The 20,693-nt window shown below is 41.0% G+C and overlaps 1 protein-coding gene across 6 annotated transcripts in view; it reads right to left on the reverse strand.

Moving 5' to 3' along the window:
* LOC137819158 (mediator of RNA polymerase II transcription subunit 15a-like) overlaps positions 1-20,693 on the reverse strand; it is a 31,032-nt gene that overhangs the window by 566 nt on the left and 9,773 nt on the right. For 2 of the 6 annotated variants that reach the window (XM_068622922.1, XM_068622923.1), the window contains exons 6-12: positions 12,123-13,307; positions 11,924-11,994; positions 9,797-9,871; positions 8,256-9,596; positions 2,985-3,329; positions 1,283-1,477; positions 1,084-1,172 (exon numbers count right to left, since the gene is read on the reverse strand). In XM_068622922.1, coding sequence (XP_068479023.1) covers positions 1,084-1,172; positions 1,283-1,477; positions 2,985-3,329; positions 8,256-9,596; positions 9,797-9,871; positions 11,924-11,994; positions 12,123-13,307 — 3,301 coding nt within the window. The remainder of the gene's footprint in view (positions 1-1,083; positions 1,173-1,282; positions 1,478-2,984; positions 3,330-8,255; positions 9,597-9,796; positions 9,872-11,923; positions 11,995-12,122; positions 13,308-20,693) is intronic. The other 4 variants (XM_068622926.1, XM_068622927.1, XM_068622925.1 and 1 more) reach the window with 2 other exon arrangements.

Consider the following 20,693-nt stretch of genomic DNA (forward strand, 5'->3'; position numbering starts at 1 on the left):
TTCCAGAGAGCACCTAGGTTAAAATTACCAAGTCTCATGAGCACATTAGACTTTCCTTCATCAGCTCCATATTTACTAAAGGCGAAACTTCTCTTGCCATTTACCATGCTCGATAATTGCACACGGTTTTTAAAGAGAAAAATCAATGTTTTCAGCAGTAGAAGATGATATTAGAGGCAGAGTTCCTTTCTAAATTAATCATTCTTTTTCTATCAGATATGTATCAAATCATAATGAAACACAAACAGGCTTTTAGTTATTGTATACGTTTTTTTTTCTTCACAACAATGAACTATTTAAGGATTTTGATCCATAAGAGCAAAATAAATACTGGAGGAGGGGAAAAAACAAGGAAAACTACATGAACAAATATAATAGTCGACATTCAAAATTACTGGCTCAAACACAATTCAAAAGGAACCTGGCAAATAATTTCAACAATGTCTAAGCCATAGAATTTCTGGATTCCGTGCAATGAGCTGGATTTATATTTACTATATACAGTAAATGATAGCTTAATAATATTAATGCATAAGAGGTGGTGGTTGAGTAGCACAAAAGTAGAATAGAGATGTGGTCTGGTACATCAATAAAAACATTTAGATGCTGAAAATATTAAAAAGAGTTATTATCAGGCTCAATTTGGTTTTCGAGGTTAAAATTGGGAGTACAAATATTGATGGATGAGCTTTAATTATAACTTTATAAAAAAATCCATGAATTTTCACCTCCATTTTTAACCCTAATATCATACCAAGCATTCGGTCAGCTTTAAATGCTTAGTATGATATAATCATACAAAGGGTCCGTGCATAAATAACTAAAACCAGTCACGGTAAAGCAAAACTCCTATGTATCATCATCATTGTTGCTTGGAGCAAAATACATAATTTTTGTTTGAGGGCTTTTACACTGCTCTCAAAATTCAGGGACAAGGGAAGGTCCATAGTTATCCACTATTTCAATAAATAATGTAAAACGAACGACTCTTAGATCATATATAGCCCCTAAATTTGTTTGAACATTGAAGTGACACAAAAAGTTATAACAAAAGAGATACCAAAAAGCTGCTCAAAATCTCACCTGGATTCAACTGGAAATTTGTCTAGGAATATAGGAGAACAATTAGGATAATTTGCAGGAACTAGTAAACGCAGGGGCTGAATAGGTGACTGTACAGTAAGAAATTCAAATAAGGCTAAGAAAGCAAATGAACAAATAAATTAATAAAAAGAAGGCTTAAAATTGTTGTAATTGCTAGATCTCAGAAGTGGGAACCCACCATCTGCGCTGAAGCATATTGGGATTTTAAGCTAGGGCTGAGAGCCACAGCAATGAAAGAGCATTTGACAAGGATTCCTTCTGCTCCTTCAGCAGCAGCAACAGCAGGTGTTGGATCAACATTGCTAATGTCTACTACTGTGTCGATAAGTTTGTGATTAATCTCCCTTATTTCTTCCAAAAGGGCATGGTTAACCTACCAATAAGTCTTCCATATCAGAAATAAAATACCAATACGGCAGATAAATTACACTTTAACTATACATAAAATCCAGAAATTATGTGGTTTCTAGAAAGTAATAACTTGATAAGTCTTTTGGAGGTTAGGATCCATTTTTAGTAACCACGGTGTTTACAAGTCTTTTAAAACATATTATCTGATGAACCATCATGCTCTAATGAAACACAGATTTTAATATGATGAATTTAATAGAATCCCACATGCTGCATTAACAACTTCAATAATGTACATAAGTGAGCTATTCACACCAACAATTGGTTCTACTTCTACTAAGTTTATGCCATACTTGTTCATTGTTACCAAACAGGGTAGATAAATAGTAAACACGCGACAAAGTAGTCAAACATGCATCAGCCTCACCACTAAATCATTTCTTAATGTCGTGCAATTACGGCTATAATTCTTTTATCTTGCTTGTTTGTTATTTAACTAATTAGTAATTTCTACATTACTTTGCAACATTTGATATAAGATTAGGACTAGGAGTGTATGTTTTGGGAGAAAGTTGGAGTAACACCTACTGAGGAGAAGTTGACAAACCAGAGAAGGTTTTGCCATGTAAGGTAGGTAAAAAATGGAACACATGAATGAGTAGAGTGAAAGACAGAAAAAAATTGAGCAAAACATTAGAAAGTAAAATAACTTACTCTAAACAGATTGATTGAAAATTGGTTTTTGATAGAACCCAATTACATAACATCATTTGTTCTGTATAAACAATCCCACAAAGTGGATCTTTAAATCCAACAGGCTGTTTTACTTATTTAAATAGTCCAAATAAAACAAAATAATATTTCTAATTTAGTAATAATTGTCTCAAATCTCTGACTAATCATGCAAATACAAAAGAACAGCCGCAAGTTTTTTCCCACTCCCTGCATGTTTAAGATACTAATGGATGCAAATGACTTGATCTTCTTTAGAATAAAAGTATACATCATGTAAATTGATTTATTAGATCACAATTTTCCTTTTTGTCCCCTTGTTCCACTTCAACTCCCATCCCCTACCTTCCCTTATGTCGTGCTACTAATGTAAGGTGAGTTTGAAAATCAGGGTCAAAATCTGTAATTTGGTTCATGTGGTTAGCTGGAAATCACTAGTGCATTTTAAATTATAGCCTAAATGAATTCCAAGTTCTACGTCCAATATGTATATGAGAAAATGAAAATATAACTCTGCACATTCTTCTAAATGCAACTGACCGTTATTTTCTTTTCACTTCAGGTTTTCACAAGCACTTGAACTTTATACAAGTAACATAATCGTAAACTTCAGTAGAGAAAGTTAGTATATTAAATAAAAAATGTGAAGGATTAATGTAGATTCAATGCATCAATAATCCATGAGTACAAACAAATACATTTCTAAATCTCTAGTCCAGCCAGGGAACAAAGATAATCAAAAGCAAATGATGCCATTTATAAACTAAAATACAACAGTCAAAAACATAATTTATTACCTCGATCTTCTGTTTCTTGACACTGGATGTTGCAGTTGACTCCAGATCAGAAGCCTCTGAAGCAGTTAACTGCTTGATGCTATCATTCACGCTACCAGCAGATAATACACCATTCAAGGGTATAGCACTCGTGTAACGTTTCATCCTCTTAATTCCATTGGTACCATCTTGGGTAATGAAATTTCTAGCCTGAAGGCGACAATTAGTCATGGAAACCAAATCCTCACCAACAGCTGCTCTGGATCCATTACCTGGAGCTGATCCTGCTATTCTATCATTCATGCTGACAACTGAACCAATATCACTGACTGCCGAACTTAATGCTTTATATGACATTGATTTTACCTAGAATCATGAATTAGACATAAATTTGTCATTTATAATTCCAAGCATAGCAGTAAAATTGTTAGATATTATTAGATATAATTAGATATTATTTGATATTATGAGATATTATAGATATTGTTAGATATCTCATATTTATGTAATGGGCTTAGCCCATATGTTTCTTTTTCCTATATAAACATAACCCTATGTGTTCAATATACACAAGGGATTTACCCTATTCTTTCTTTTCCTTTAATATGGTATCAGAGCATAAGGTTAGAGTTTAGGGTTTAGGGTTCAATTTTTATTGGTGAATCCACTATTCACTGGAATTTTCCAGCCACCACCCCCACTGTCTCGCCGGACCTTCGCCGGACCTTCGCCGGACCTTCGCCGGACCTCCGCCGGACCTCCGCCGGACCTTCGCCGGACCTTCGCCGGAATCTCGCCGGAATCGCTGTCGGAGCCTTCATCTTTGTTGCTCCCGCCAATTAACCGGTGACTGGATTTGTCCTTATCTTTTATGGCTTCTTCCGCTTCCGCTGCCACTATGGCTTCTTCTTTAGTCATTATGCCGGATTCATCTATTTATACTAATTACGTCAATGTTCATCTTTCCATTGACAAATTGGATGGAACCAATTATGACACTTGGGCATCAGATATTAAATTATGGCTTAAGAGTCAAGGTTATGTTGATCATCTTACTCATCCTACTCTTGCTGAAAATGAGGTTGTTCGTTGGTCGAAAATTGATGCTCAATTATGCATTGTTATCAAATCGACCATTCACTCATCTTTAAAACAAATTTTTCGTACCTATGAAACATGTTCAGAAGTTTGGGAACAAGCAAAATTATTATACACCAATGATACTCAACGTCTTTATGGTGTGTGTCAAAATCTTCTCACAATTGTTGCTCCCAAACGTCTTGATGGTACAATGGCAGAATATCTAGGTAAAATTCATGCTCTTCTTCATGATTTTAATGAGTTATTACCTCCTGCTTCTACTCCTTCTCAAGAACTAGAACAAAGATCCAAGTTCTTCATGTTATTGGGTTTACATGGTCTTCCTGATGATTATTCTCACGTTCGTGATCAAATTTTGGGATCTCCTATTGTGCCCAATTTTACTTCCACTTGTTCTACCCTTTTGCGCGTGCCAGGTAAACACACCGCTGATATAACGTCTCATGTTGATGACTCTTCTGCTTTAGTATCTCAGCATAATGATCGTACTCGCCCTCACAAGCCGGGCAAAGGGCGTCACAAGTGTGACCATTGTGGCAAACTTGGCCACAAAATTGACAGATGTTATGCCTTACATGGTCGTCCTCCTAGATCTGTTGCGGTTGCTCAAATTGCCCCTGTGCAACCTTCTACCATGGACCATACTTCAATTGATACCCCAAGCCAGCCTGCTATTTTCAATGAATTTCTTAAATGGTATGAGGATCGTCAGAACCCTAGTTCCACGGCTTCTGTTGCACATTCAGGTACATCTTTTGTTGGCCTCACTCACTCCACTTCCCATGGCCCTTGGGTTCTAGATTCAGGTGCCACTGATCACATTACTGGTAATAAATCTTTTTTCTCTTCCTTATCTACTACGGGTTATTTACCTTCAGTTACCATGGCCAATGGATATAGGGTACCATCACATGGTGTTGGTACTATTAATCTTTTTTCATCTTTATCTATTGATAATGTTCTTTATGTCCCTGGGTCTCCATTTAACTTATTATCCATTAGTCGTCTCACTCGTTCCCTTGACTGTGTTATTTCTTTTACCAAAGATTCTGTTACTTTACAGGACCGGAGTTCGGGACGGATGATTGGCACCGGATGTGAGTCTCATGGACTTTATCAACTACAGATCTCTGCACATGTTGGCGCAATTATGGATTCTCCATCTCTCATTCATGCTCGGTTGGGTCATCCTAGTCTTGCCAAGATGCAACAGCTTGTTCCAAGTTTGTCTAATGTGTCTACTTTATCGTGTGAGTCGTGTCAGTTAGGGAAACACATTCGTAGTTCTTTTCCTCGTAGTGTCTCACAACGTGCTTCATCTCCTTTTGCCTTAGTTCACTCTGACATTTGGGGACCAAGTCGTATTAAGTCTAATTTAGGATTTCAGTATTTTGTTACTTTTATTGATGATTATTCAAGATGTACTTGGGTATTTTTAATGAAAAACCGTTCTGAGTTGTTTTCTATATTTCAAATATTTTACAATGAAATTAAAAATCAATTTGGAATTTCCATCCGAATTTTGCGCAGTGATAATGGACGTGAGTATCTTTCTCATTCTTTTAAAAATTTTATGGCTTCTCATGGTATTCTTCATCAAACTTCATGTGCTTATACACCTCAACAAAATGGGGTAGCTGAGCGCAAGAATAGACATCTTGTTGAAACAACTCGTACTATTTTAATCCATGGTGATGTTCCTCAGCGTTTTTGGGGTGATGCTGTTCTTAGTGCATGTTATCTCATTAATCGCATGCCATCTTCAGTTTTAGATAACAAAATTCCTCATTCTATTTTATTTCCACATGACCCTCTCCACTCTTTACCTCCCAAAGTTTTTGGGTCCACATGTTTTGTTCATAATTTTAGTCCTGGTCTTGATAAATTATCTCCTAAGTCACACAAATGTGTCTTTTTAGGGTTCACTAGATCACAAAAAGGATATAAATGTTTCTCACCATCTTTAAACCGTTATTTTATTTCAGCAGATGTCACCTTCAGTGAATCTTCCCTTTACTTTAAGTCTTGTCCTTCTCCTTCCATTTCTTCATCTAATCAAGTTAATATTCCTCTTGTTATGCCTAGTGCATCTAACAATTCACCACCGCCGCCAACTCTTCAGGTGTATAGTCGTCGTCAACCGTCTCATCGTCCATCAGCAGACTCTATTTTGGTGCCAACACCTCATCCCCCTCCGGCTCCTATAGTTGAACCTCCGACTGTTGAACCTGATCTTCCTATTGCTATCCGTAAAGGTATACGTTCTACTCGTAATCCCTCTCCACATTATACTGCTTTGAGTTACCATAGACTATCTCAACCCTTTTATACCTGCCTTTCGTCTATTTCTTCTGTATCAATTCCAAAATCTGTAGGTGATGCCTTAGCCCATCCTGGTTGGCGTCAGGCCATGCTTGATGAAATGAATGCGCTTCAGAATAATGGAACTTGGGAACTTGTTCCTTTACCATCTAGGAAATCTGTTGTTGGTTGCAGGTGGATTTTTGCTATCAAAGTTGGTCCTGATGGTACTATTGATCGTCTCAAAGCTCGTCTTGTGGCTAAGGGTTATACCCAAATTTTTGGTTTAGACTATGGTGATACTTTTTCTCCAGTAGCAAAGATGGCCTCTGTTCGCTTATTCATAGCTATGGCTGCTCTTCAACAATGGCCTCTTTATCAACTGGATGTTAAAAATGCTTTTCTTAATGGGGATTTGCAGGAAGAAATTTATATGGAGCAACCTCCCGGTTTTGTTGCTCAGGGGGAGTCTTCTGGATTGGTATGTCGTCTTCGCAAATCCTTATATGGCCTCAAGCAGTCTCCTAGGGCTTGGTTTGGAAAATTTAGCAATGTTGTTCAACAATTTGGTATGACTCGCAGTGAAGGCGATCATTCAGTTTTTTATCGTCACTCGAGTGCTGGGTGTATCTATCTTGTAGTATATGTTGATGACATTGTTCTTACAGGCAGTGATCACCATGGCATCTCACAAGTAAAACAACACCTTTGTCAACACTTTCAGACCAAAGATCTTGGCAAACTCAGATATTTCTTGGGGATTGAGGTAGCACAATCCAATACTGGTATTGTTATCTCTCAAAGAAAATACGCATTAGATATTTTGGAGGAAATTGGGTTGATGAATTCGAAATCTGTTGATACTCCCATGGATCCCAACGTCAAGCTTCTACCCAATCAGGGGGAACCTCTTTCAGATCCTGAGAAGTACAGGAGATTAGTTGGAAGATTGAACTATCTCACTGTTACTCGTCCTGATATTTCCTTTGCAGTCAGTGTGGTGAGTCAATTTCTTAATTCTCCATGTGAAGATCATTGGAATGCAGTCATTCGTATAGTGAAGTACATTAAAGGCTCTCCTGGAAAAGGTTTGTTATATGGTCATAATAACCATACTAAAGTCGTTTGTTATTCAGATGCTGATTGGGCAGGATCTCCATCTGATAGAAGGTCAACTTCTGGTTATTGTGTCTCCATTGGTGATAACTTGATCTCTTGGAAGAGCAAGAAACAAAGTGTTGTGGCAAGATCTAGTGCAGAAGCAGAATATAGAGCTATGGCCTCGGCTACTTGTGAGCTTATTTGGCTTAAACAGTTACTTAAAGAATTGCAATTTGGAGAGGTTACTCAAATGACACTGATATGTGATAATCAGGCTGCTCTTCATATTAGCTCAAATCCAGTTTTTCATGAAAGGACAAAACATATTGAGATTGATTGTCATTTCATTCGAGAAAAGATTATATCAGGAGATATCAAGACTGAGTTTGTTAATTCAAATAATCAATTAGCAGATATTTTTACTAAACCCTTACGAGGACCTAGGATTGATTACATTTGTAACAAGCTGGGTACATATGATCTATATGCACCAGCTTGAGGGGGAGTGTTAGATATTATTAGATATAATTAGATATTATTTGATATTATGAGATATTATAGATATTGTTAGATATCTCATATTTATGTAATGGGCTTAGCCCATATGTTTCTTTTTCCTATATAAACATAACCCTATGTGTTCAATATACACAAGGGATTTACCCTATTCTTTCTTTTCCTTTAATAAAAATAATTAAGGGAACCTTTCACACTTTAATTTTTCAAATCCGGTTAAAATGTAGAGTATAAGTATACATCGTCCCGCATCAGATAAGCTTCAATACTGACCACATTAATTAGGCGTTCAAGAGGCTGCTCTGTAACAGTTGACTTCCCAGAAGTGGCAGCTAAAGCATTACCATGCCCACCATCTGGACCACTGAATTCTGCCAATAAAGGAGACGCTGAAATCCCAGGAGTCCCAATGGCAAGGGATTGAGCTGGTGCTACTGCACCCCCTGTTTGTTGATGTCCAATATTTGCACCATTTGATATTGAAGAAACACAGGGAACGGGCTTCTCAGATTCTCCTGGCATAGGAGATGGAGCCAAAGGAGGTGAAGGGGTAGGTCCCACAAAGGGAGAATTAGAAGATTGCAGAGGAGTTGCAACTTTAGTTTTAGACGGGAGATGATTTTGTTGTTCAACTTTGGGAGATGAATGTTGCTGAATTTGAGGAGATGCAGCCGGAAGGTGTTGGGGTGAAGAAACAGGAAATGCATTCCCTTGTTTCAGCTGTTGATGGGAATATGCTGAGTGTTGACCTGATGTAAGATGTTGTTGAAAGACCCCTGGCTTAACCCCCATTCCTTGTCGCATTTTTATGTCATTTATATCATTCATTTGGTGAAGCTGGGACATTTGATGTGTTTGCAATTGTGCAGATAGCTGTGGCTTTGCTGGATGGTGTAGTTGCTGCTGCTGAAGGAGCTGCCTCTGCATCATTTGTCGGTGCTGATATTGTTTGAATTGCTGATTCTGCAGCATCTGCTGTTCCTGCTGATGTTTCAGTTGGTGTTGAAGTGCACTGGAACCTGACTGAAGGGAATTTGGTTGACTGACATTTGCCCCACCTTGTGATTGCAAAGAATTAATGTTAGTCTGTTGTTGAGGAGTACTAACAGTAGTTTGCTGGATGGAGTTCATTGGTACATGTTGAAGGGAGTTCATAGAATTTCCTTGTCCAGAATCTAAATTAGTTCCAGGTTGCATAGAATTCATCATACTCTGTTGTCCTGCTGATACACCAGACAAAGGATTGTGCTGAGAGCTTGCAACATTATTCTGCTGCATGGTTGACACAGAACCTTGTAAATTTGTTGACTGCAGTTGAGAGTTCATTTGATTTTCATGAGACTGTAATTGCGTAACTTGGGATTGGGGCTGTTGCATGGAGGACATATGATTCTGGGGAATCTGTCCTACCTGCACAGAAGACATGCCTTTCCTGGGTCTATTTGTTATGAGATTTATAATCTGCTTCTCATATGATCCCAGTTTTTCCTTGAAATGAGGCAAAATGTTGCTCTTGGGAATCTGTACGAGTGCCATCATACGCTCCAACATCATTTTATATGCCCTCAGCTTATCAATCTGATCTGATTTCGATGGTTGGAGAAGAGAATCATGCTGATAAAGGGAAGCAAATGTAGGATCAACTAGAGGAAAAACAAATACATATAAATAAATTGTGACAAGAGTCCTCATGCCACCAATTAAGATTTTAGAAGAATCAATACCCTCCCATTGAAATATTAATTAGGAATAAATATTTTTTTATTCTAATCCCTACATCACTGTAAATTATAAGCAAATAAGTATAAATATACCTGCTGAAGTTTATTAGCAATTTTTTGGTACATTTCATTCATATCCGGCAAATAACTTTCTTTCATGGCTTGGAGCTGTAGATTGAAATAAAAAAATCAAATCAAATAATTAAAATATCAGCAACTTTGAGATTTCTCATGCAAATAAAATCAGTATCACTATTGATTGACACTAAGAGAGAAGTTTCCTTTCCCCCCTTTTGTAGGGCATCATAAATAATTTTGTGCTTAAATTAAAATCTCTAAAAAATAACACTAGTTTGCACTTATAAATATAGAATCAATAATTGCAAAGAGTCTTTCTTAATGGCAGGCTGGTGCAACAACTAAAATGATAAAAAAAGGTAGTGACAAAAGAAAACTCACTTGACATAAAACTAAAACTCGAAAGAAAAAAAATCTAAACATTATTTTCGAATTGATTACAGTACTACTGCTATTTATGATTAATATATATATATATATATATATATATATATATATATATATATATATATATATATATATATATACTGATTCTAATAAAGCTAACCTGGTTTCCAAGGAAACAATAAATGAGCTAGTTATGCAACACAACACTTTCCCTCAAGCTAGTGAATGGATATCTATAATTCATAATCTTCTAGTGAGTTATTGGAAGTGCTTTGTGGGAAGTCTCTCAATCAGTACTAATGGAAATTGAGACCCTATATATGCTATAACTGTAAGATCATTATCTAGCTCCTTCTTGACGAAGTGTCTATCTTTATGTGCTTTATTCTGTCATAAAGAATTAAGTTGTCTGCAATACTAATGATGGCTGACTTGTTATCACCAAACAACTTTATATAAGTTTCATATTTTAAGAACATCAAGTATGATCTTTAAACACAATAGCTTACAAATCCTTTTTGCCATAGGTTAAACTTAGCAAGACACTCAACCTTGAACAACATTTTACATTCTGCTTTTCCATGTCGTCAATCAAGGAACTTGGCAAGTCATTTGGGTCAAGATCACAATTGTTCAAAGAAAGATCTAACGCCAAACCCACTTCAAACACTTGTTGTTGGACCAGTTCAGGCTTTCATGGTCTTTGGTACATAAATGTTGAAGTGCTGGCTATGTTCTATATTGGTTCAGTTTCGTGGGTTCAATACCGTAGAAAGGTTCCAGTTTTAGTTCATGAGATGGGGTTAGAGGAAGTGTATAGGACTGAAAAAAAAAATAACTCGGACTAGAGTACCTTACTTTTGAAATACTCTACCAGTATGAATGATGTGTTGCATTTTAGTCCATTATTTAATATTATTTTATTTACGCATATTACATAGTTTAAACCTTTACCTTGCATATTTTTATTTGTTTTTACTCTTTTATTGAGCAAATTACGGCTTTGGGTGTTTTATAGTTTAAACCTTTATTTTGTATATTTTAATGTTTTTACTCTTTTATCAAGCAAATTACGTCTTTTGGTGTTTTATATGTATGCAGGTACATTTTTGAATCGAAAGAGATTATAATTGGTAAATGTTGAAATATACACATTTATGCACGCTTAAGCAAACTTTTATCGCCTTATTTTGCTTTCTATAGGGTGGGCCTAATGTTGTTGAGCCCATATGCTTTAAATAAAAACCTTTTGTGCCAGGTTAGCATAATTGAACTTAAGAGGATTGACTACACTTTCTCTGTTTGATACAATTTATTCTTCTCTGGGAAGATTGGTCATGGCTAGGTGTGAATAATAGGACTGATGCTTAGCCCTTAATGACTATTATCTTTAATTGAATTCTCTATTATTTCTTTTGGTTTCTCCTCTTGATTTTTCTTTTATTGTTATTATCTTTGTGATATCTCTTTATTGAACATAGCCACTATGAGAGTAGGGGTCAATTCAATTAGATACATCTTCATATTTTGAGAGGGAGTGTAGGTTAATTTACCTTCAAAGAAAACCAAAAGAGTACAAAGTAAGAGATTAAATCAATCGGAAGTTTTCTGACGATAAATTTTATCTTAATTATGTTGCATTCTCTTTTAAATTCTTGATTTTGCCCTCAAATTTGTATTTCGTAATAAATTCTCAATTTTAATCAATTCCTTTTCCTTTTGTTTCATACTAAATTGTGATAAGAAACATTGTACCTTCTGGTAAACTTCTTCTTGCCAATCATTCCCACTTGGTTGTGCAGACTGTGTTGTAGAATCCAGAGAAGCTGCAATAGGTATGGAATGAAAGATGCATGAGCATACAATGATCAGAAAATAAGGAGTTGTATTTGAATTTATTAATAAAGGAAGCTTTATTAATGACAAGGAGCAATACATAAGTGTAAGTACATACTTGCTGATGTTTCTGGAAGATTTCTTTGAGATTGATACAACTGTTTTTGTTGATCAAGAACATTTTGTTGTTGAAGTAAGGACCCTGATGCTTGGATTCTTTGCTGCATATCTCGGAGTGAGGGATTTGGCTGCTGCTGCTGCTGCAAACCCAATTGTTGTTGCAACTGTGTAGACTGAGTGTGAATCTGAGGCATTAATTGCTGTTGTGAACCCAGTGGCTGTGACTGCTGTGAATGAGGTAGCAACAGATTTGATGTATTTTGTTGTGATTGTTGCTGCATTGGAACCTTTGGATGTTGCAGCATGTGTGCAGAGTGATGACTTGTGTGCATGTCTGCATTGCCAGAGTCGGGTCCAAGCAAATGTTGCTGCTGTAACCCAGGGCCATTATTTCCCAATTGTTGTTGATGTACATTTGCTGGGTTGTTTTGCTGATTTATTAACTGTTGTTGCCTCTGTTGCATGCTTGTAAGATTACTTTGTTGTGAAAGCATCCTCTGAGGCTGCTGTACATCACCAACATTGTTCTGTTGCCCAAGCATCTGTGCATGCTGCATGTTTGTGGTATTTGACTGAGGTCCCATAAGTTGTTGCTGTTGTGTAGGTAAGATTGTCTGTTGAGTGCCTGGTGTTTGTTGCTGATGTACAATAGAAGTCTGTTGTTGTTGATGCCTCATAACTTGTGAATGTTGCTGAGGCATGGACTGCATTGACTGCTGAATATTAGTAGACTGCTGAGAAGATTGCAATTGATTTGGTTGCATAAGGCTTTGCTGTTGTTGCTGCTGCATCTGAGATTGTAGCTGGAGCTTCTGCTTCAAAAACTGCTGGTGGTAAAGAAATTGCTGTGGATTCTGTGATTGCAGCTGTTGTTGTGGGGGAACAACCTGCTGCCTTCCTGGCATTGATCTCTGAGAACCAGGAAACATACTCTGTAAGTTTGAATTTTGGCTAATGGTGCTTCCAACTGAATTTGGCCCAGGTAAGTTCTGTATGTTAGAGTTCTGGACAATATTTTGGCTGGTAGTCTGGGCTAGACTAGATACAGGTGGAAGGTTAGGTTGAGATGCAACATTATTTTGAACATTTTGAGATAGAAGCTGTTGATGTGTCTGCATCTGACCAGGCAAGGGAATAGAATGTTGTTGCCCAAGATTGTGAATTTGAGGCTGCAAAACAAGTCCTATGAAAAAATTTATTTGCTGGGTGAGAAGTAAAACATATTGATAACAATATAACATCAATATGTTAGGAATTTAATAACACGTGGAAAAGGTTAACATAAACATTCACAAGAAAGATATATAAGAAGACAAAGAACAAGGAGACAAACTACACAGATATTATGAATGGCCAATAAAGTCAACTTAATTTGTTTTTTATATTTCAAGCAAAGGATATTGTATAGTCTCAATAGCATCAGCTTGCAGAGATGATCAGATAATAAAATCAGAATAATTACTAAAAGAACAAGAATGACAAAAATTAATCAAATATATAAGGCTTAAGTGTATTTGGCTCCCTAAACTTTGGGGCATTTGTAAAGTAACAGCATGAAATTTAAAGTTATCCCAATTAGTTCTTAAACTTTAACTACCACTCCAATAGTTACTTGTATAAGTTCCATTAATATTTAACAGAAATGCCATGTGGCAAAATCTCAACCATCTATCTCTGTAATTTACTATATTAATTTTAATTTTTATCTAATTTCAGTAATTTCCATAATTAAAGTAATACAAAATTTGAAAAGAAATAAATAACTAAATGGGGGCATTTTTTTCCACACTGATCAATCCAAATTATAAAGTCAAGTTAAGTTTAACTTTTCTCATCATCCAGCTGATTTATCAAGTATTATCTTCCACTTCCCTTGAATCTCTACAATTTGTCACTGCTAAAACATCACGTTGCAGCAAAATTTTGTTATTATTACTTGCTTTTTAACTTTTTGGGTGATCATTTGTATTTGTTGATACATTTCTTCAGTGACACAAGGTGGTGGCATTGGTTGCAACCTGTTGTCACTTTCTGGTATGCTTGAGTAGGAGCACTGTGCTAGGTTGGGTTAAGGGTCTAGAAAGAGAAAGAGGATTTTACTCTCTCAGAGAAGTGGAGAATTATTGACAAGGAGATGAAGATCCTCCAGCAAGTCACACAAAATTGACAAGCAGACCATATTGGTCACTAATGTTTTGCTAGCAAACTTTGTATGATGTAATTTTTTGTAAGTTGGAGAAGAAGAATTTATGGAGAGCTCCAAATTTGCTGCATGGCACCTCTGTTAAGGATTTGTACCGACCAGGTCATCGGGTGTGATGACGTGGACAAGAGAAAGGTAGGTGGTCCAAAGTCAACATAATCGCCGTATGTAGAAGCGGCGTTCTGCAGTATAAATAATCGCCGAGATGTGTCACCACCAAGATGGATCATCGCACATCGCCCAAGAGAAGCATCGCGCAGAAGTAAGACGTCGCCTAAGTAAGTCATCGCCCGAAGAGTCAACTTGCATGACGTAAACATTTCACAGAGAGGGGGCCCACACGATGGGATAACCCTAAGTTGGGTGGCGGCACTGTGGGTCCCTTCGCACAGAATGAACGATCAAGTCAAAAGGGCACGTGACAGTGCACACGTGCTCATTAAAGATCTTCAAGGAAGGCTGCATGCATGACACGTGTTTAATTAGGGCACTCGAACAGTATGATGGCGCGAGAAATACAGCGCTCAAGTTAGAGCCCAAGTGGCCATAAGATTGTACATTGCATTCCGGATAAGGGAAGCCCATGGGCCAGATACGCTAAGACCCTAAAGATAGCGGCGCAAGGACTTTCTCCAAGGAACCCTAGATAATAGCAAGCAGCGCAGAGGTAAACCCTAGTTTTCACCTATATATAGGGCACGAATAAGCCCTAGTGAGGTACGTTTTTACAGTTGCATGAGTTTTAACCTAGTTTTCATAAAGTTACTCAGAATAGTAGTCTCTAGTTGTTCTTGACGGCACACCCAGCTATGAGCACAAGGCAATTAGGGCTACACAGTTTAGTTACAGAGTTCCAGTTGTTGAGATTATTATACAGCTTCTAGTTACTTTGGTGTTTCTCGCTAGCTGACTTGATCGTCGGAGTGCAAACGGCCGCGAGGGCGCCCCTTTGTTCTTCCTTTTCAGGTACACACAGACGTGGCAGAACGAAGGTCCCCTAGCTTGTTAGAACGAAGCCACGCATAAAGACGACCCAGGTCAACCGGCCGGAACATCTGGCGCCCACCGTGGGGCCGATATAAACATCGGTTCCACCACACAAGCTTTCAGTTCCAGGTTCCAACACTTAGATAAGTCGAGAGGATCCCCAGAGAACCATGACCACCCGACCAGCACGCGCTAGAAGTGAAGAGATGACCCTGCAACAGCTCATGGGCATGGTGCACGGGCTACAAGACGCAGTGGCAGCCTCGAAAGTAGAACAGGAACGCATGCAGGCGGACCTGACAGCCTCTCAAGCAAGAAGCGAGGAACTCCACCGCACCAACGAGGAGTTACGTCATAGATGGCGTGGCAGAGATGAACCAGAGGCTGCATCCCCACCCAGGGAATTCACAACACCATTTTCGCAGGCAATCTTGGAGACGGCAATTCCCAATACGTTCACAGGACCCAAAGCGACCTTCACGGGGATGGAGGATCCCGAAGCGCACCTCACAGCGTTCCACACACAGATGTTGCTGATAGGTGGTTCAGACGCCGTTAGGTGCAAGCTTTTCATGAGCACCCTGACAGGGATGGCCATGGACTGGTTCATCAGCCTCCCAGAGGGCCACGTCACGTCCTTCGCCCAGCTTTCACAACTATTTAGAGAACAGTACCTAGCCAACAGAACTCCCGCCCCAGTGTACGATCTTTTCGACGTCAAGCAGTCCCAAGGCGAAACCCTAAAAGAGTACATAAGCCGCTTTGGGGCACAGGTAGTGAAAGTAGGCACCAAGGAGGAACCCATGATTGTATACGCATTCAAGAAGGGGGTGCGTCCCGGATCTTTCAGTAAAACGCTCAACCGCAGTCGCCCCAAAACCTTCGCCGAGATAAGGCGACAAGCGGTAGAACACATTGCCTCGGAAGGTGAAACGTACGAGAAATGCGCAACCACTGTGCCAGCACGCCCCAAGGCACAGATACGCACGCAACCTGTTCGGGTTCACCAAGCCATCACAGAAAGGAAACACTTTGACAGGAAACGCGCTTACGAGCCACGAAGGACCCAACCTAAGAGTCGAGTAGAGGAAGGGAGAGAAGCAAACAAGCCGCCGAGGCACAACTTCCTGATGGAACTCAAAGACCTGATTGCGATACCCAGCATAACTGACAGGTTGAGGCCGCCGATTAAAGCTGACAAGGTGCTGGGGCCTCGCAAGGAGTCATGGTGCGAATTCCACGAAGCATTCGGGCACCATATTAACAACTGTCTGGCGCTTGGCTACCAGTTGGATGAGCTCGTGAAAAATGGTTTCCTGAAGGATTACTTGATGGAGAAACAGGCGGGACGACCGTCAGGCTCGCAACCGGGGGGCAGTGAGGGGCAGCAGCACGAGGCGCCCGTTCTCGGTGAAATCCACACCATAGCTGGTGGGTTCTCGGGTGGCGGGTGTACGGCGTCGCAGCGTAAGAGGTATGCGAGGTCCATAATGTCAGTGGAAGTTTTTGAGGACCATTCGCCCGATGTGGACATCACGTTCATTAAGGGAGACCTCAGGGATGTTGTGCCGCATGACAACGATCCCATTGTGATCTCGCTCGTCACGGCAGGAAGAACGGTTCACCGGGTCTTGGTCGATCAAGGGAGCTCGGCAGACGTGATGTTCTGGCCGACCTTCGAAAGGCTACAACTATCTACAGACCAGTTGAGGCCATACGGGGGCTGCTTATACAGTTTTGCGGGTGATCAAGTCGAAGTCAGGGGATACATTGAGTTAAGGACAACGTTCACAGATGGGGCCGCTTCGCGCACAGAGAAAATCAAATACCTTGTCGTGAACGCCCCCTCAGCATATAATATCCTATTGGGAAGGCCAACACTCAATAGGATAGGAGCTGTACCCTCCACAAAGCACATGAAGGTCAAATTACCTTCGATGGAAGGGGTGATCGTCACCATCCGATCTGACCAAGAAGAGGCAAAGAGATGTTACGAAAACAGCCTCAAGAACAGGCGATCAGTGTGCCAGGTGACCACAACACCACCTTTTGGTGCGGGGAATGCGCAGGAAAGCCGGCGGGCTATGGATGCAGCGTCAGAGGGGGCTGCCGAGGGCGATGTGGGTATGGATGTGGCATTGGAAGCAGCCGCCAAGGGCGACGTAACCATGGAAGATGTCGAGCCGAAGCCTGAGAGCAGCGCTGGGGTAGAGGAAGAGGAAAGCTGCCCGGAAGTCGCCAGGGAGTCAAGCATTGTGAGAGCATTGCTCGCTAGTGAGAGGAGGCCTCGCCCAGTCGGGGATTGGCTCGAGAGGGAGATCGGCGGCAAAACTTTTAAGTTGGGAAAAACTTTAGACGGTGAGACACAGGAACAGATCGTCAAGGTGATAGGCAGGCATCTGGACGCGTTCGCGTGGTCTGCCTCGGATATGCCAGGAATCGACCCCGATTTCTTATGTCATCGTCTAGCAATGGACCCTCAAGTCAGACCAGTCCGACAAAGAAGAAGAAAATTCAATGAAGAAAGGAGACAGGCGATCAGAGATGAATCGCAAAAACTCCTCGAGGCGGGCCACATCAAGGAGATACAGTATCCGGAATGGCTCGCCAATGTTGTATTGGTAAAGAAGAGCAATGGGAAATGGCGAATGTGTGTCGACTTCACAGATCTGAATAAAGCATGTCCAAAGGATTCCTATCCTTTGCCAAGTATAGACGCCCTAGTGGACAGCGCGGCAGGGTGTAAATTGTTGAGTTTCTTAGACGCGTTCTCGGGGTACAACCAAATTAAGATGCACCCCATGGACGAGGAAAAAACTGTCTTCATGACAGAGAAGTCGTGCTATTGCTACAAGGTGATGCCTTTTGGGCTGAAGAACGCGGGAGCCACGTACCAGAGACTGATGGATAAAGTGCTTGCACCCATGCTCGGGAGAAACGTGCAAGCTTACGTTGACGATATGGTCGTAACATCGCTAGAAAGAAACCAGCATATAGCCGACTTGGAGGAGCTGTTCGCTACAATAGCCAAATACAAACTAAAGCTGAACCCGAAGAAGTGCATTTTTGGTGTGGAAGCGGGAAAGTTCTTAGGTTTTCTCTTGACTGAAAGAGGGATCGAAGCAAACCCTGACAAATGCGCAACCATTTTGGCGATGAGGAGCCCTGCTACGGTTAAGGAGGTGCAGCAGCTCATGGGTCGGATGGCCGCCCTGTCGCGATTTGTCTCTGCCAGTGGAGAGAGGGGTCACCCATATTTCCAGTGCTTGAAAAGGAACAATAGGTTTGTCTGGACGAAGGAGTGTGAAAAGGCTTTCGTAAAACTCAAAGAGTACTTGGCGAGCCCGCCGGTTCTGTGCAAACCGCAAGTGGGAGCGCCCCTCAGGTTATACTTCGCCGTAACCGAGAAGGCGCTGAGTGCGGTACTCGTCCAGGACCAACATCAAATTCAGAAACCCGTTTATTTTGTCAGCAAGGTGTTGCAGGGCCCAGAAGTGAGATATCAGGCTTTGGAGAAAGCAGCACTGGCAGTAGTGTTTTCGGCGAGGAGGTTGCGCCATTACTTCCAGAGTTTTACAGTGTTGGTGATGACCGATTTACCTATCCAGAAGGTTCTAAAGAAACCGGATGTGGCTGGAAGAATGGTAAAATGGGCGGTAAAGTTGTCGGAGTTCGACATCAAGTATGAGCCCCGGGGACCGATCAAGGGACAAATCTTCGCTGACTTCATGGTCGAACTATCTTCTGAAACGGTGCAAAACGCCGGAGAAGGTTTTCGTTGGGTACTCTCAGTGGATGGGTCCTCTAACCAGTTGGGCAGCGGGGCCGGGATAATTCTGGAAGGACCCAACGGCGTGTTGATAGAACAGTCCCTAAAGTTTGCCTTTAAAGCCAGCAACAACCAAGCGGAATATGAGGCTTTGATCGCTGGTGTCTTGTTGGCAAAAGAGATGGGAGCAAGGGTGCTGTTAGCCAAGAGCGATTCATTGCTAATCACAGGCCAGGTAACTGGCGAGTTCCAGGCTAAAGATCCGCAGATGACAGCTTATCTGGAGTATGTGCAGGAGTTGAGGAAGTCTTTTGTTTCGTTCGAAGTAGTGCATGTGCCAAGAGAGCAGAACGCCCGAGCTGACTTGCTAGCAAAGCTCGCCAGTTCAGGCAAGGGGGGCAGGCAGAGGACCGTCATACAAGAAACCCTGAAGACACCTCGAGCGTTCGTGGCGGACCACCAAGTTCTCCAAGTCTGCAAGTCAAGGGAAGGGATAGCAAGGGGTCATAAGTCTCTATCTCAGGAGACCTTGAGGACGCCAAGGGTTAGAGCGCACCCAGTGGGAGAAATAAAGATGACACAAATTTGCGCCGTCCACGAGCCGGACACATGGATAACGCCATACCAGCGATACATGGCAGATGGCGTACTCCTAATGGACCCGACGGAAGCAAGGAAGGTAAAAAAGAACTCCAGCAAGTTCACCCTCATCGATGGCGAGTTGTACAGGTTTGGGTTCACACACCCCCTTTTAGTATGTGTGCATGGAGAGAGGTGCGCGAGAATTATGGCCGAGCTCCATGAGGGGATTTGCGGGAGTCACATCAGAGGTCGAGCCTTGGCGACAAGAACCATCCGTGCAGGTTATTATTGGCCGACAATGAGGGAAGACTGCAAGAGATATGCCTAACGTTGCAAGCAGTGCCAGGAGCACGCCGATTGGCACAAGGCCCCTCCGGAAGAGTTAAAATCAATCTACAGTCCCTGGCCTTTCCACACATGGGGAATCGACATCTTGGGACCCTTCCCACTGGCAATTAGGCAGATGAAGTATTTGGTTGTGGCAGTCGAATACTTCACGAAGTGGATTGAAGCAGAACCAGTAGCCTAGATCACTGCGCACAAAGTTCAGAATTTCGTATGGAAGAATATTGTGTGTCGTTTCGGTGTGCCCAAGCGTTTGGTATCGGATAACGGGACTCAGTTCGCAAGTCACCTGCTGAAGAAGCTGTGCGAGGATGTTGGGACTCAACAGGTGTTCGCTTCTGTAGAACACCCACAGACGAATGGGCAGGTGGAGTCGGCTAATCGGGTTTTACTAAGAGGTTTGAAGAGGAGATTGGAGAAGGCCAAAGGATCTTGGGCTGAGGAAGTCCCCCATATAATATGGGCATATCATACCACTGAACAGTCAGGAACCCACGAAACCCCGTTTAGCTTGGTGTACGGGTGCGATGCGATGATCCCAATTGAAATCCAGGAAAGCTCGCCGAGATTCCAGAACTTCGTGGCAGAAGACTCCAATGCAGAAAGGAGGATGAACTTAGATTTGTTGGATGAGGTCAGGGAGGAGGCAAGGGTAAAGGCTGAAGCAATAAAGAGAAGAGTCG

Source organism: Phaseolus vulgaris, chromosome 10 (assembly GCF_000499845.2).
Source record: "Phaseolus vulgaris cultivar G19833 chromosome 10, P. vulgaris v2.0, whole genome shotgun sequence".
Classification (NCBI taxonomy): domain Eukaryota; kingdom Viridiplantae; phylum Streptophyta; class Magnoliopsida; order Fabales; family Fabaceae; genus Phaseolus; species Phaseolus vulgaris.